This window comes from Leguminivora glycinivorella, chromosome Z (assembly GCF_023078275.1).
Source record: "Leguminivora glycinivorella isolate SPB_JAAS2020 chromosome Z, LegGlyc_1.1, whole genome shotgun sequence".
NCBI lineage: Eukaryota > Metazoa > Arthropoda > Insecta > Lepidoptera > Tortricidae > Leguminivora > Leguminivora glycinivorella.
In genome coordinates, this window is record NC_062998.1 from 39,895,408 (window position 1) to 39,910,269 (window position 14,862).

At 36.9% G+C, this 14,862-nt stretch overlaps 1 protein-coding gene across 2 annotated transcripts; it reads left to right on the forward strand.

Annotated features, from left to right (window-relative positions):
• Window positions 1–846: 846 nt before the first annotated feature.
• LOC125241226 lies at window positions 847–12,645 on the forward strand. Of its 2 annotated transcripts, none has more exons than XM_048149594.1 (11): window positions 847–1,633; window positions 3,785–3,934; window positions 4,414–4,546; window positions 7,487–7,649; window positions 8,008–8,120; window positions 8,193–8,956; window positions 9,310–9,475; window positions 10,091–10,254; window positions 10,545–10,669; window positions 11,514–11,720; window positions 11,970–12,645. In XM_048149594.1, exons 1-11 carry the CDS (start codon window positions 1,238–1,240, stop codon window positions 12,040–12,042), a joined length of 2,454 nt encoding a protein of 817 aa, XP_048005551.1. In that variant the 5' UTR covers window positions 847–1,237; the 3' UTR covers window positions 12,043–12,645. The 2 variants fall into 2 exon arrangements, with proteins under 2 accessions (XP_048005551.1, XP_048005552.1); XM_048149595.1 differs by having other exon boundaries at window positions 7,508–7,649.
• The last annotated feature ends 2,217 nt before the right edge of the window (window positions 12,646–14,862 follow it).

The following is a 14,862-nucleotide window of genomic DNA, read 5'->3' on the forward strand; positions in this document are numbered from 1 at the left end:
GTAATAGTACAGTATGTACAATACAATTTTACTACAAAATACCTACATTCTAGATAACCTGTTCAAATACGCTTTTTCTGACGGACGGGCAACTGCAGGGGCCTTGCACTGAGTGTGGTTCAACATGTTGTAGGTCACATTTATTAGATTTACCACGGCCGAGTAAATAATGTTATTTATTCATTGTTAAATAAAACCAACTTGCAAAGTCCGTCCCGCTCGCAAATAATTTCAACAATATTTGACAACAGAACAACGACAATGTTTTTCTACTTTTGTATTTTATAATGACATAGCGCCTCCTCATTGAGATTGAAAATGTTGCTCTTTGGTAGTATCAAGTTGATGAAGCCGAAAGGAAACGTTGAAAACATTCAATATTGTAGGTAAAGATAACACACACACACAGCACAGTAAGATAATCTTAATAAAGTTTGGCCCGAGGGGTTGCCCAAAGAACATTTCAATATCGCGCGTTTTTCTACTGACGTAGTGGGTGCACTTGAGTATAAAGGCCAGTCTACATATACGGGATGAAAAGGGGTAGTCTAGACAGTATCAGACCAAAAAAAGAATTGGCCTCCATTCCAAAGAAGACAAAAATAGCAGTGTACGCAAAAATCAATTAAAAGAGCTATGCAAAATACAAATAGTTGGACAGAAAAACAAACAATAACTTGAGTATATAACATATTATAGGATATTAATAAAAGTATTTTATATTTTTATAACTAGTAACCCTGTCTCGTGTCATGTCTACACTACGTCAGAGGTTAAAAACACGAAAAAAAAAAGTAAAAACTGTCTATGGTTGACGCCTTGATTGACGCTAGTTGTAGAATTTTCTTAAGATTTACGGTTTTATATCGTTTTAAACCAATTATGATCAATGTTTGAACTATTATAATTTATTTCTGAATTACTTGTACAAATGCTTTACCTCAAAATCAATTTAGAGCTTGAAGATAGTGATCGGAGCAGAAGCATACCAATTATGTGCGTCTTTTATAATTTTACATGTGCGTGAATGAAATGTCAGAAATATTACGCATTTACTTAAATTTCCTACTATTTTAACCATGTAATGCCGCGTCAACGCGAAGATTTAGTTTTGCATCACCGCGAAGCAAACGTGCAATTCAGTTGTAATGAAACGAACAAAAGTGTAGTGTCGGTAGGTAGGTTTTGACAGCCGGCAGGCTCGTCGAGAGTGACTTACGGTTGGCTTCCTATAAAAATGAACAGTCGTAGTAGTGTAAATGAAACGAATTTGGTGAATTTCTCGGCGGATCTTTCAACATTGAATCAATTGGAAACTAAAGACGGCCTGCTGAGTTTTCCTTTTGATCATATATACGCATGTCACTCTGAAAGCTCGGATCGCAGATCGACTCTTACTCTCGATAAGGAGGTTGAAATCACGACACATTGTGTTGTTGCTGAAGATAAAGAGCTGGTCGTCAGTAGGAGCCCAGATGTGACCAGACTTACTGAGCAGCTGTCAGCTTCTGAGGGCCAAAACAAGAGGCTCAAAGACCTCCTTGTATATCACTTGGACTTAATACAACAACAAAACGAGCTGATCACAAAAAGGGACAAGTTATACCAAGCTTTGAAACAGGAGAATGACACAGTAAGTAACCTAACTGCCAATGCTGACAGTGATAACACTTACCATCTTATTCTGGTTAACAGTAACTGTCAAAATGTACTAGATCTAGAACTTATCAACTACTCAGTTGCCTTCCTAAGCCTATATGTGGTGTCACAAAACTCAAATGATTTTAAAAATATTATTATCAGCTACTGATACTAAAGTATATATTAACAATATTTTTTCTTTTAGTGATATTTGTCTTAGTAAGGCAGACTGGTCAGGTTTGAATTATAGCTACATGCAATGTGTACAAATTGTTAGATTTAGTGTGCAATGCGATTGTCTTGTATTTGCCGGGCATGCTTGTAATGTAAACTTATTGAAAAACATAGGTGCTTTATTTAGTAGATCCTCAATATAACCTTTATGTAGTTACCAATTTACAAGAATATCATATGATTAATAATGTTGACAGTTGAAAATGGCTAGGTTATAACATATATTAACATTCTTCTAAAGAAGTATTACACTTGTAGGCTAGGCACAATAAAAGACAGGCAAAACACTTCTTTTTAATGCATTTATTTACATGATATTTTATTACATAATTGATTGTAGTATAGTGTTGATAGTGGCAAACAACATCACCAACTTGTTTGCAAACAAACTAGCTAGGTAATTTTAGGTATAATTAATAGATGGCGCTGTTCACTAAACTATTGATTGATTACATGCAAAGCACTTTTTATACATTCTTACATATTTGCATACAATAAGCCCTAAGCATTCATGAATTTTAGCTAATATGCAAATTATTATATTATATCAATTAATATATACAACTTTATTTTGTACAATAATGCATTTGCGGAATAAACATGTTGAAATATATGTAGTATTAGCCCTTCAAGTAGGATATGTTATTTTTGAGTGTAGAAACTTGGATTTTATTTCAAATAGCATGTTCACTGTCTTTTGCCTACATATATGGGTTCACGGCGTCTCTATTACAGAGTTGTAATGTTGATAGTCCAGTTTGGGACAGTAAATAAGCTAATCAATTTTAAAATTTAACTGACATAATCACATAACATAACATAAATGACATGTTACTTGAAGGGTTGAATGATAATGTGTAGAAGAAAGGAATAATATTGGTAAATAATAAAATGCAGCATCAAGTAAATATGCACAATAGACATTAAGGAAAATGATCTAATCCTCAAAATTATGTAAATATAGTATGCACATTTTTACAGTATAGATTGTTTTTGCTAAACTATGTCCAATCTACATTTGTTAGTGTGCATGGGAAAACGTCCCACTTTGTCAATTGCTATAAAGCCGCTTTGTCACTTTCTTCATATAAAAATACAAGTAGATCTCGCCTTAATGGTAACCAACAAAGTGGGACATTTTACTAAACACACTCACATTTGAAGATTAGTCACAGTTCTTCAGAGTACCATCTAATTTTAACCTGAAATCAGAATGCGAAAATTTACATGTTTTTGATCTTATATGTAATATCAAAAACATGTACCCTGGAAAAGAATCTTTAGATGAGGAATTTTGTTGGACATTTACCTGACGAACATTATTTGTTCCTTGTTTACCTTGTTGTGTATTTTTACTTTAGGGCCTGTACAGGTTATGTAGCAATCTTGTATTGCTGTGATCAAACTGAATTATACTCCCAGTCTTTGTTGGAAATACATGTTATGATATTTTAGTATGATATGGTATGGCATTTTAGTATGATATGGTACACTAGTGTTTAGGTCTCCTAGGAACTTAATAATAGTTTTTTTTAATTCAGTTGTTACTTCATATACTCTGGGATATACACTGACAGTAGATAAAGGTGTAAAAAATTAATATAATTATGTACTAATAATTTGATCCTATTCAAAAATCTTAATGTTACGCCTTATACATATATTGACAAACAAGATGTGCACAATATGTACATGGTGTTGTTGATTTATATATATTGTTTATCTTAGTCAGATCAAATAAAAAAATAGGTAAAAAAAAAACCTTAAGCATGTATGTGCATACCACTTGTATGGTTAAAGATTTTTTTGTGGTATGTTGACAATTTCAAAATATAATAAACATAAAAAAAATTAGGATCCACTGTGTTAATCTCCAATTATGTACAAATGAGTGTTAAATAATTTCCAGCTTAAGTCCAAGCTGAGTCGCATGGACAGACGGCTGACGGTTAATCAGAGACACTTTGCCAACCCCCCACCTCTGGTGCATGTGCCATCCTCCAGCGTGACTAGCGTGACTTCAACTGTTGTCAAAAGTGAACCCAGCCCACCATCGCAGGTAATACATTTATTTACCCTTATTAGTTAAGGAACTGGTTTTTCCACGTTTTCATAGTATTAAAACATTTATGCCTGCCTACATATTGAAGAATAGTTCTGTATAATGAACATTACCTATGAACTTAACATTTTGAACACCCAGAACATCTTAGGGTGTCACTACTAGTTTGTCCACTGCCCCAGAGATGTGATGGCTGGCGCTGTCAAAATAACTTTGACTCTTGCAAGTAATGTTTATATTACCTTGCTTCTTGGTCCAGAGGTTGGTGTTTGAATGATGTTTGTGTTTAGGACAGTATGATAATATTGATAATGATGTATATAAAGCCTTTTTATTAAAGTGTATAACTCTATGAACGACATTTTGAATTATAATTTGCTTATAGTTTTTAGGTACGAAAATAACCACCAGTTCTATTTTTATGCATGTGGAAGTAGATGATTAATTAATTGTTCATTATTATGGTGATATTTCAGATAATGCTCAATAGTTTTACGGAGCTCCTGTTGACAGATAGTAGAACAAATTCATTTATATTTGAAAGTGATATCAACAAAACAAAACCTTTTGCCCAGGAGCCTTTTGAAATTGCTAGGACTTCAGAAGCAGGTAAGGTATTTTTTATGATAGGCATAATTGAACCGACTTTTTGCTGACAACTGTTGACTTGCTGCACAGCAGTGTTGGCCGAACGTCAATGCAATTAACCATTAAAAATTAACCATTGAAAACGTTAATTGCCATTAACCACTGATCATTGACGGAAAATGAATTGTTAGTTGCAATTAACACCAATTGCCATTAACGTTAAAGCCCTTCGAAAAATTTACAATTGAAAAGGATTAATGGCTAATTGCTACACAAACCATTAAAAATTAAATTAATTGCTAATGTAAATTGAAAGTGTCATTGACAATTAACAATTAACAAAAATAAATTGTGTTATTTAAAAAAGACGAAACATATAAAAGTTTTAAGTAGGTAGGTACTTATTTTGAGATTTATATTCTGCTCTTCGTGAACCCTGGTTGTGGTTGTACCTAGTGGAACTCAGGTTTAGTGCAACATAAAAACAAGCCGTTTTTGTCATCCAACTCGCCTTGATGAGTATTTGGGTGAGCAGTACCCAAGATAGAGCTGATGCTGAACCCTGGCAGCACCTAAGGGAACTTCGGGTTTGGTGTAACATAGGCAAACGCTGTTTTCGTCGTAGGACTTGTCTTGATGAGTACTTGGGTGAGCAGTACCCAAGGTAGAGCTGATACTGAACCCTGGGTGCGCCTAGAGGAACTCGGGTTCGGTACAACACACGTGTGTCTATGTCGCACCAAACCTGAGTTCCTCTAGGCACTGCCAGGGTTTAGGCCGGGTCATTCTGCTGGGCCTTATTGACTCATTGAAGTTTGTTTTCATCCATATCCAAACTAATATTATAAATGCGAAAGTAACTCTGTCTGTCTGTCTGTCTGTCTGTCTGTTACGCTTTCCCGCTTAAACCACGCAACCGATTTTGATGAAATTTGGAACAGACAATCTTTAGACCCTGAGACAGAACATAGGCTACTTTTTATTTCGAAAAAAAGGGATGAAGGGGTTGAAAAAGAGGTTGAAAGTTTGTATGGGATTTCTTAATTTTAAAAGATAAAACCATGAAACTTTATATTTTAGCACTTGATAAGAAATCATTGAACATCTTGATAACGGATAGGGATAGGGATAGGGATAGCGATAGCGATAGCGATACGGATACGGATAATATGGGTATCGTTAGAGGGATACGGATAATCGGTCGGCGGTCTCTTACTATCTATGTGCTCTAAGACGATCGTTGTTTGCTTGCTTGAAGATTACGTTTGCGATAAGTATACTTAAGCAAAATGTAAAAAAATTAAGGGATAATAGAAAAAAAGACTTTTTACCCACCGATCATAGTGTCGAAATACGGGCTATGTGGGATGTTTATAAAGGTTTCCCCAGCGTATATATAATTACCTACGCTGTGGTCGATGTGTAATATTTCTACAATCATTGCAAGCAAAAGTATTATGTGCAATCGAAATAATCGCAGATAAATATACCTACAGAGAAACCTAAGGATCCAAATGAAAATCTTAATGAATACTTTTATTACGCGGGCGAAGCCGCGGGTAAAAGCTAGTATGATTTATAATTTTTAAATACTTTTAATAAAATAGGGGTCACTATCAAGTTTACCTTATCGCTAAACGACTATTTCGGCTAGATGTCAGAAAATTTAAATATACAGTCAGTATAAAGTCAATTCAGCTGGGATGACATGAAAATAGAATACTCAATCAGCAATAAGTAAATTTAACTGGATGGCTAAGACTTAGAATGAATGAGTAGCCAAACGTCTGGAAATATACATAGTCCGTATGATTAGCATATCTAAAAAGCCAAAAGTGTAGTTAGTTAATTGACGTCAACACAGAATTATTCAGTAGCAAAACGTCCGGAAATATAATGTGTCATCGCCATGGTTTATAAATATGTAACAGAACAGTTCTTATTAACAGTGCGAGAAGGTTTGAATTCTCAAAACACTTAAGCATTTTAAAACCAGACGTTTTGCTAACGGGTCGTTTGGCGTTTATTCTATTTAGCAATAAAAACATTAAACAATCCAGATTTTTTGCTCCTTGACCGTTTAGCGTTCATATCTGTTTTGTAATACAGACATTCGAAGATGAAGATGTTTTGCAGTTAGATCATTTTAAATTGTTACGTTTTAAGATCCAGACGTTTTGCTAAAGACACATTTAGCATTCATGTCTACGTAGCCACAAAGACATAACACAATCCAGACGTGTCAGCTATATAGTCTTTTAGCGATAAGGTAAATTTGATAGTGACCCTAAAATAGTAGTATCAATTATTAGTTCATGAAAAAAAATATTAATTGCATTAAACATAATTGCAATTGAAATCAATGATCATTAATTTTTATTAACCTTAATGGCATTAATCAGACAATTGCATTGACAATCAATGGCATTAAGCTTCGCAAAAATTCAATGGCCATTACATTTAATTGCAATTATCATTAATGCAATTGATTAATTGCGAAATCAATGGCCAATGCAATTGATTAATGGTTAATGGCAATTGACGATTACGGCCCACACTGCTGCACAGTGTGCAGAATGCTAAATTTTTAATGAAGAGTCTGGACTTGGTGTTCTCTGTTTAACTCCTTTAAATTTGTTGTATTTTAACCCTTTTTCAGACAATAATACTAGTGTTATTTAATTAGTCCAGCTTTATAATTATTTTGTAAGTATTTCTCAAAAGTCAGTCTAATATAAACTTTATTCAATTGCTAGGGTTGAAAATCTTTTGGCGCGTAATTGGTCGGTAATCCGTGCTATGCCTGATAAAGGGTTAAATATGCTATATATAACAAAATTACACATTAAATTATATTAGATTAATTCCTGATAGTAATTTCGTTTTTTGTTCTCAATTGATTGCTCTTTGATATTGATTTATTTCACAAACATTTCTTAGGTTGACAAACACTTTTTACAGATGTAATTAGCTATTTACCAGATAACCTGGGCGTCCCCACACTCCTGGATACAAACCTCGGCTGCGAAAACTTCACAATGATAGAAAGTAAGCGTTCGTTTGTCAAAAAAGAAATTAAGACTGAAAACCGGCCCGAACCACTGTACACGGTCACATCAAATAGGTGAGTATTTATAGTTGTTAATGGAATTGAATAAATCGAAAATAAAAATATTATTTGATATAAGTGTTGCTTAACTTCAAACTTGGGTAAATCCATTCTGCTTTAAGGTTGAATATATAATTATGTAATATGATCTGAAGGATAATCAACCTTATAGCAAAATGGATTTACCCAAGTTTGAAGTTAAGCTACACTAAGTACAATTTAAACACATTGTTTGCTTAGTAATAACAATATGTACTTCTTACTTATTTGCATAACCTAAGGAAATTCCATTTCTTTTCATTGCTCATGTGATGTGTGCATTACACCATGTAAACCTTTTTTATTTATTTACTTACCTCATTGTCTTTTACAGTGGAAATCCGGTTATACAAAGAATACAAAGGAATAGAAGAAGAACTACTTCTGGAATTAGCAGCTTAAATCGAATGAAAAGTCCTGGAGTGAAAGTGGAGCCTGTAGAAAGTGGTAAGTAATAGTCCGCGCATTATTTTTCGTTATGTTTAATTATCAAATATTTAATGCTTTTTATATTTTTAGCAAAAGTATTGGAAGAAGAAAAACCATTTGAGCGTAATTTTAGTGTAAATAAAAAATCGAAAATGATCAACACATACGGGAAATCAAAAAGTAATTTTAAGAGAGCCAATCAATTCGGATCGCTGTCGGATCGGCTGCAGCTGATCGACACGACGCCCACCGGCGAGGACCCCTACCAGCTGGGCGAGGCCGACATGCGCGAGCAGTCGCCCATCCCCAAGCTCATGCTGCAGAAGACCAACCACGGGCGCATCAAGATCTGCACCGAGACCGTGGGCGGCGCCGCGCCCTCGCGCCGCATCTACGAGCCCGCGCCCGCGCCCGCACCCGGGCCCCCCGACGCCGCCAAGCTCAAGCTGGACACGCGGTACAACCTCGCCAACACCAACTACATGCACCCCTCCGAGCTCAAGGCCGACACCTCGCCCAAGACGCTCATCGTCGTCGAGCCCGACCTAGATATCGTCAAGACGGAGCCGGAGATCGACTGGCGGATGTACAATCCCAACAAACCCGGGAACGAGACCAGCCTATGTGACTTTTCCTATGGCGAGAATCCCAATAATTTAGCATCTAATATATTACCCTCGTTGGACGCCGTCGAATTTCAAGATTTATTTTCATCAGATCCTTCTTTAAACTTGGATAGTCTGAATCCGATGGACTTTTGTCCGACTAATTCTGCTACTGACAAGAGTTCACCTGACAAATCCAAAAGACGAGCGGGTCGAACTACTAGTCTCGTGGGACCTAACACTTCAGTGGTACGTATCAATGATATCATTATCTACACAAGTATAAACTCCAAAATTACATTACTTTTGCCACTAATCGGCCCAAGCTATGCAAATCAAATGTTTGAATGAAACTAGTCCCACTGCACCGCGCACACTATTGGAAGTATTCATCGCGCGAATCAGTTAAATGCTTAATGCTCCGCGAATATTTGTTTCCCACTCAGTATCATTCGAGCTCTGCTCTTAAATCACGACATATATCGAACCACCGCTCCCGTAACCTGCTTTACCATTTGTACCAGTACATTCCCAGTTATTATTGTGATTATTAAAAATCTTCATTTGTATTAAATTCAATAAATTTTGTTAATGAATTGTAGGAAGAAGTAACAGTGGCGAGTAAACGTGGAGGGGACAGTAAACGTGGCAGAAAACGAGCTCTCTCCACCGGACTACTCAAAACAAAACGAGAAAACCCCCCCAAAGGTCCCGCCATACTCCCACCGGCCACCACAGCCGCCAAACCAAAGTTAGTTAAGGGAAAATGTAAGTAAATCTTTAATCTATTCAGATATTCATTTTATAAGATCTAGTAAAAGAGTTATGACCTCATTGCCAATGTGAAGCGCCGTTAGTGAACACACATTCAATATTCATATAGTTTATATGTAATATAAAGGTATAGAGTCTGAGTTCATAAGCACTACAAACCCGAGATTATATTGTATTGAGTGTGTGATCAAATGCCGCAATTGCGGTCGTAGCTTGCGGTTCCTGAATACATAGAGATTATAATATTTTGCAGTAGGTAGGTATACTTACTAACAAAACATCCAAAACCAGTTTGAAATTAATGAAATATGTTGAAATATTTTTTGATAATGCAAATGGGACTGGGCGGGACACGTCTGCCGGATGCCTTGTGGGCCAAGATAGCCACACGTTGGGTACCACAAATTGTAAGGCGTCGCGGTAGACCTCGCTAGAGATGGCGTGACGAGCTTGACGCCTCTGACGAGGACTGGTGGGAGACTTCAGGGGATAGGGATGCGTGGAGGAATTTGAGGGAGGCCTTTGCCCAACAGTGGGACAATATGGGCTCATTAGTAAATAAATAGATACAATAATGCAAATAAAAGTAGTGTTACTTTATATTTCCAGCCGCTATACGTGGTAAGAAGTCGCCGCTGCCAGGCATGGTGACCAAGAAGCCGTACCACACGCTCGTGGGCGACCCGGACATCTCGTGGTACCTCGGCCTGGACCCCGAGGTCAAGCCCGAGGACATCGACCCTCCTGCTGACGCCAAAGTTTCCACTGTTGAGGTAATTGCTTCATTCATACTAATATTATATATGGGAAAGTGTGTCTGGTTCTGGTTGTTTGTCCGTCTTTCACGGCAAAACGGAGCGACGAGTTGACGTGATTTTTTAAGTGAAGATAATTAAAGGGATGGAGAGTGACATGTTTAATAAAATACCATTCGGATTCGGACAATGAAAACGCAAATGTTTCATACTGTTCTAAAGGATACTGCTGTGGTAAAAACAGTCCCTAAGTAAATATCAATCACACTATCCTATGAATGACATTTAACTTTTATTGCATTGTATAGGTACCGCGATGGAGAGAAAAGCCATACACGAGCACGTACACCCTAGAGGGGACAGAGAATCTAGACGACAAGGTTTTTGAAAAACGCCACCAAAAACTAGAAGCCGAGGAGAGACGACAACTCAGGTAATAACAGTGCTTCATGCTTTTAGTTACATACTTTTATTTTTACCAACAAATTGGCTATGTCTGCACTGTGTCGCCTGAAAAATATGGAAGATAGGTATTTTTTTAGTGATGACGAGGTTTGTTTACGAGAAATGTGTAGCGCCATTTAGCACCAACCAAGTACACTGACAGGTAAACAATAAAAATGATATAAAACTGTGACGACAATGGTGCAACCGACTTTTCTGATATCAATCTGTTTAATTATTTACCTCCTTATTCATAAACGTACTCTAAAGTTATCAAGCCGATAAAGTTCGTTTGTCCTTTTCTATCACACCAATACGTCGAAAAGGGACAAACGAACTTTATCGGCTTGATAACTTTAGAGCACGTTTATGAATAAGGGGGTTAGTCCACAACTAGGGCCGTTAATGTAAATATTTTTTAAAGGGCCCTTTACATGCTTGACAAATAACAAATTTAACCGCGTCCGCCATAGCAACTTCAGGTGTTGCTGGCGTCATGGGCACGACAGCACACGACGCCTTTAGTCGTTTTTGGCGGTCAAAGATTAAACAAAAGTGTACCAAGCACGGGGATGCCGTGTTTGTGTTCGGTGTCGTTTGGCACATGCCAACCAAGAACGAACGAACACTTGTTTGGTGTTGTGGCGAACAGTAAGTGTGTGGAGCTTTAGGGCCAGTTGCATCAACCACATTTGACAGACACATCATCGTCACGCAGCAGACATCTATGGAACTTCCCATACAATAAAATTTAACGAACGCTTTAACGGTGACAGAGGGTTTGATGCAACCGGCCCTTAATGAAGATTTTATTTAGTAATTATCTTTGACAGATGGCACATGAGGCGGATCCGCGAGCAGCGGCACGTGGAGCGGCTGCGGCAGCGGCAGCGCGACCCGTGGGGCAGCGCCTCGCCCGCGCAGCCGCCCGCCACCTTCACCATCTGGCCGCACACGCAGCGCGACGCGCGCTTCATCGAGATCACCGACACGCTGCCCGTCATGGCCTTCGGCGAGATCCTGCCCGCCATACCCCCGGCGTAAGTCTACACCGCACATTACAGTCGCACGCACCTTCACCGTCTTGCAGGTCCAACACCCAAGGCGTATTCATTCGTCACGGGCTTAGACACTGATTCGGTAACGTGGTCTCACTGGTCTGAATGATAGCGCTTTATGTTTGACACGGCTTCGAAATGGTTAACAAATCATTACTATTACACCACAACACAATTTGTAAGCGATGATAGATTTTAATTGTATTTAATATACTCCTTTCTATGTTTCAGAGACTTCGTGTTACCTTGGGTGAGGTCTTCAAAGGCTCTGAAGAGATCTAAAAGATCCAAAACATTGCATTGAAGTGTCAGACTATTAAACGGTGTTATAAACTGTTATTACAGTATGACGAGGAGTCCTACTTTAGGCATAGGATGTATGATGGAAGTATTATGATTTAATCGGAGCTCATTATGACAGGTCATTGAGAGATAACAACGCAGCAACGTTACTTGTGTGAGTTCTCTAAATCTTAATATGATAACGATGGTCTGGCACGGATCTTGTACGTTCACCATTCTTGTCATTAAACACAGTGACTTAATTATGTTGCAATATGGCACTGTTTTCTTGAAAAGTCGCTTTCCGTACAATGTTCGTGTTTAACCATAGATAAGGTCTTTGGGTACAATAATTTTCTAATAAATCGATACCGCAATAACGGAATCTTTCCACACATTTGAATGTTATCGTTCGTTTGTAGTTATTCCATGTCATAATTTTAATACGGGCGATTATTGTACCGAAATAGTTAACTGGAACAATGCTTTAATTTTGGTAAAGCCTGAGTAATAATTAGATGTTAGTTAGAGGATATCGGGTGTATCGAGTACCTGTGTACAGGACTCGGGAGGAAACCGAACGATTTTAATGATGTGACTCGCCCTAATTATTTTAGAGACTCAAATCTCGTGTACCTTTATATATATATATATATATATATATATATATATATATATATATATATATATATATATATATATATATATTTTTTATAATTATGATGTATGGTGTACCTAATTTAATATTTTTTCTTTTATGTTGTCGGTATATTTTTATGATTACAAATCAGTGTTATTTTTTATAATTTTGCGTCTCATGGAATGCATGATTAAAATCTTTCAGGTTCGTCCAGAGCTTGTATGTGTATTGTGTAATGTGATACAAACATGTTGGTATTGCCGTGCATACTGTCGCAGCCTTGTTGAGGTGTGCCGTGGCTGTGATAGTTGCGAGTCGTGTTGCCTCTGTTTCCATGTGGAATGTATTGGGACGCGGTCCTGTTATGTAAAAATAATCATATTGTTCATATTGCATACTACATATAAGGTTTACAAATGAAACTTCCACTGTTTTATAAATTAAAGGTATTTGCGTTTTTGCCGAATCATGTTGCAGTAAAGTAATAAAAGTCCTTTAATGATAATAATGATAAATATCACACTAACGAGTTTCACAGTATTATCCCGAGACCATATGAAGTAATTCTTCAATGGTTCTATAGGCACAAAAGAAGTTCAAATTTTATAACTTAATATTATCATTAAGCACGAGTCCTCACCAGTGTAACTTGATAGTACCTAAAATAGATTATTTACCACAAAGAATCAGTTAACCTACCAAGTTTGTGTCAAACTTTAATTGTTAACTTACATACGCAGATTCCTCACGTTTGGTGCCGCTGACGTAAAATTAACTGAGTTTTCACGTGCAAACAGTTGTTGTATAACAATACTTGAAATACTTAATGCTATTTTAATGAAAACATTTCGAATATCTACATAGTTGGCACATTTACGATCAAATGCATTTAACTTCTGGATATATTATATTATAATATAGCGTTAGTTTATTGTCTGTGTGATTATTTACCAAAAAAATAATATATCAGCTTGTATTAAAAGGGTGGGCCAAGCATTAGAAGAGTGTAGACGGAACTGCGAGGAACACAACTTTTGACGTCGTAACTTTGGGCTAGTAGTAACCTAAAGCCGGAGCAAAGAGGGAGGATTGAAGGTCCCTTTCTTTGGATGTTTGCTTAAATCTTGAATACTATGCATCCTAGCGACATGATGACAGAAACAATAAAAGTTGAATAAATTTGCTGCAAGTTTGTTTCTATAAAGATTTTCGATCGAGATACGGTTTTCGAAGTATCTACTCTTTTTTAAATTATTAATGTGCTTACTCTTGGCCACTCTTGAACATTATTTGGGGGTCAAAGCTTTTATTCGTTCATTATCAATATCATCATGTCGGTAGGACGCAACGTTTACAAGATGAAAGCGAAAAACGTAAATCTGAAACATTCAAAACCCCTCTCCCCGGCGCCGGCTCAAGGGCCTAACTAGTTTTAACAAAGTTATGCAGCCAAAAATTGAGTTCCAAGCATTTCCCTCTACACCTCTTAACGATCATTCATTTGCTGACCTATAGACAAACATCGCGTAGTCAATTTTATGTCAACTGCACTAAATGTATGGCCATGAGAAAAATGCACTACGTTGAGCTTTATTCCGTCATAAACAGCATTTTTACTACGATACTCCTCACACGATACTTCTCTGTCTTTGGGATGGGGTCCTTTTAGATTTCTTTTAGAGTTTAAAGACAGTTAAGGCACTATATACAGATGTAGTGCTTAAGGTTTTATAACGTACGAGTCAGTCACAGTACAAAATGTACTGAGGTTGACTGAAGTAACAAAGACGGACGTTGCCGAGAAATACGACGGGCAATTAGGCAAGGATTATGCACTACACCTGTACTCTTGACACGTGTCAGTTCGATGGTCATTCTAAACAAGATTATGAAACTTCTCGCTTTACGCTTATATTATATCGTTGGTACTTACTACTTGATATTTTTACAGTTTTATAAGATAGGGTATCTTATAAAACTGTAAAAATATCAAGACCGCAGTTTTAATGAAAAATCATAAGGGCTTCTGACAACGATTATAAGCACGTAGAGACAAAGCAAAAACATACGACAATAGAAGTAAATAAAGACCCTTCTTCTTCAATAATATTTCCTAACTAAATTAAAACGGAAATTTTATAGAATGCTTCCTTACCTTGATTATTAATTAATTAAAATGAATAGTATCTTCGCTTACAGAAA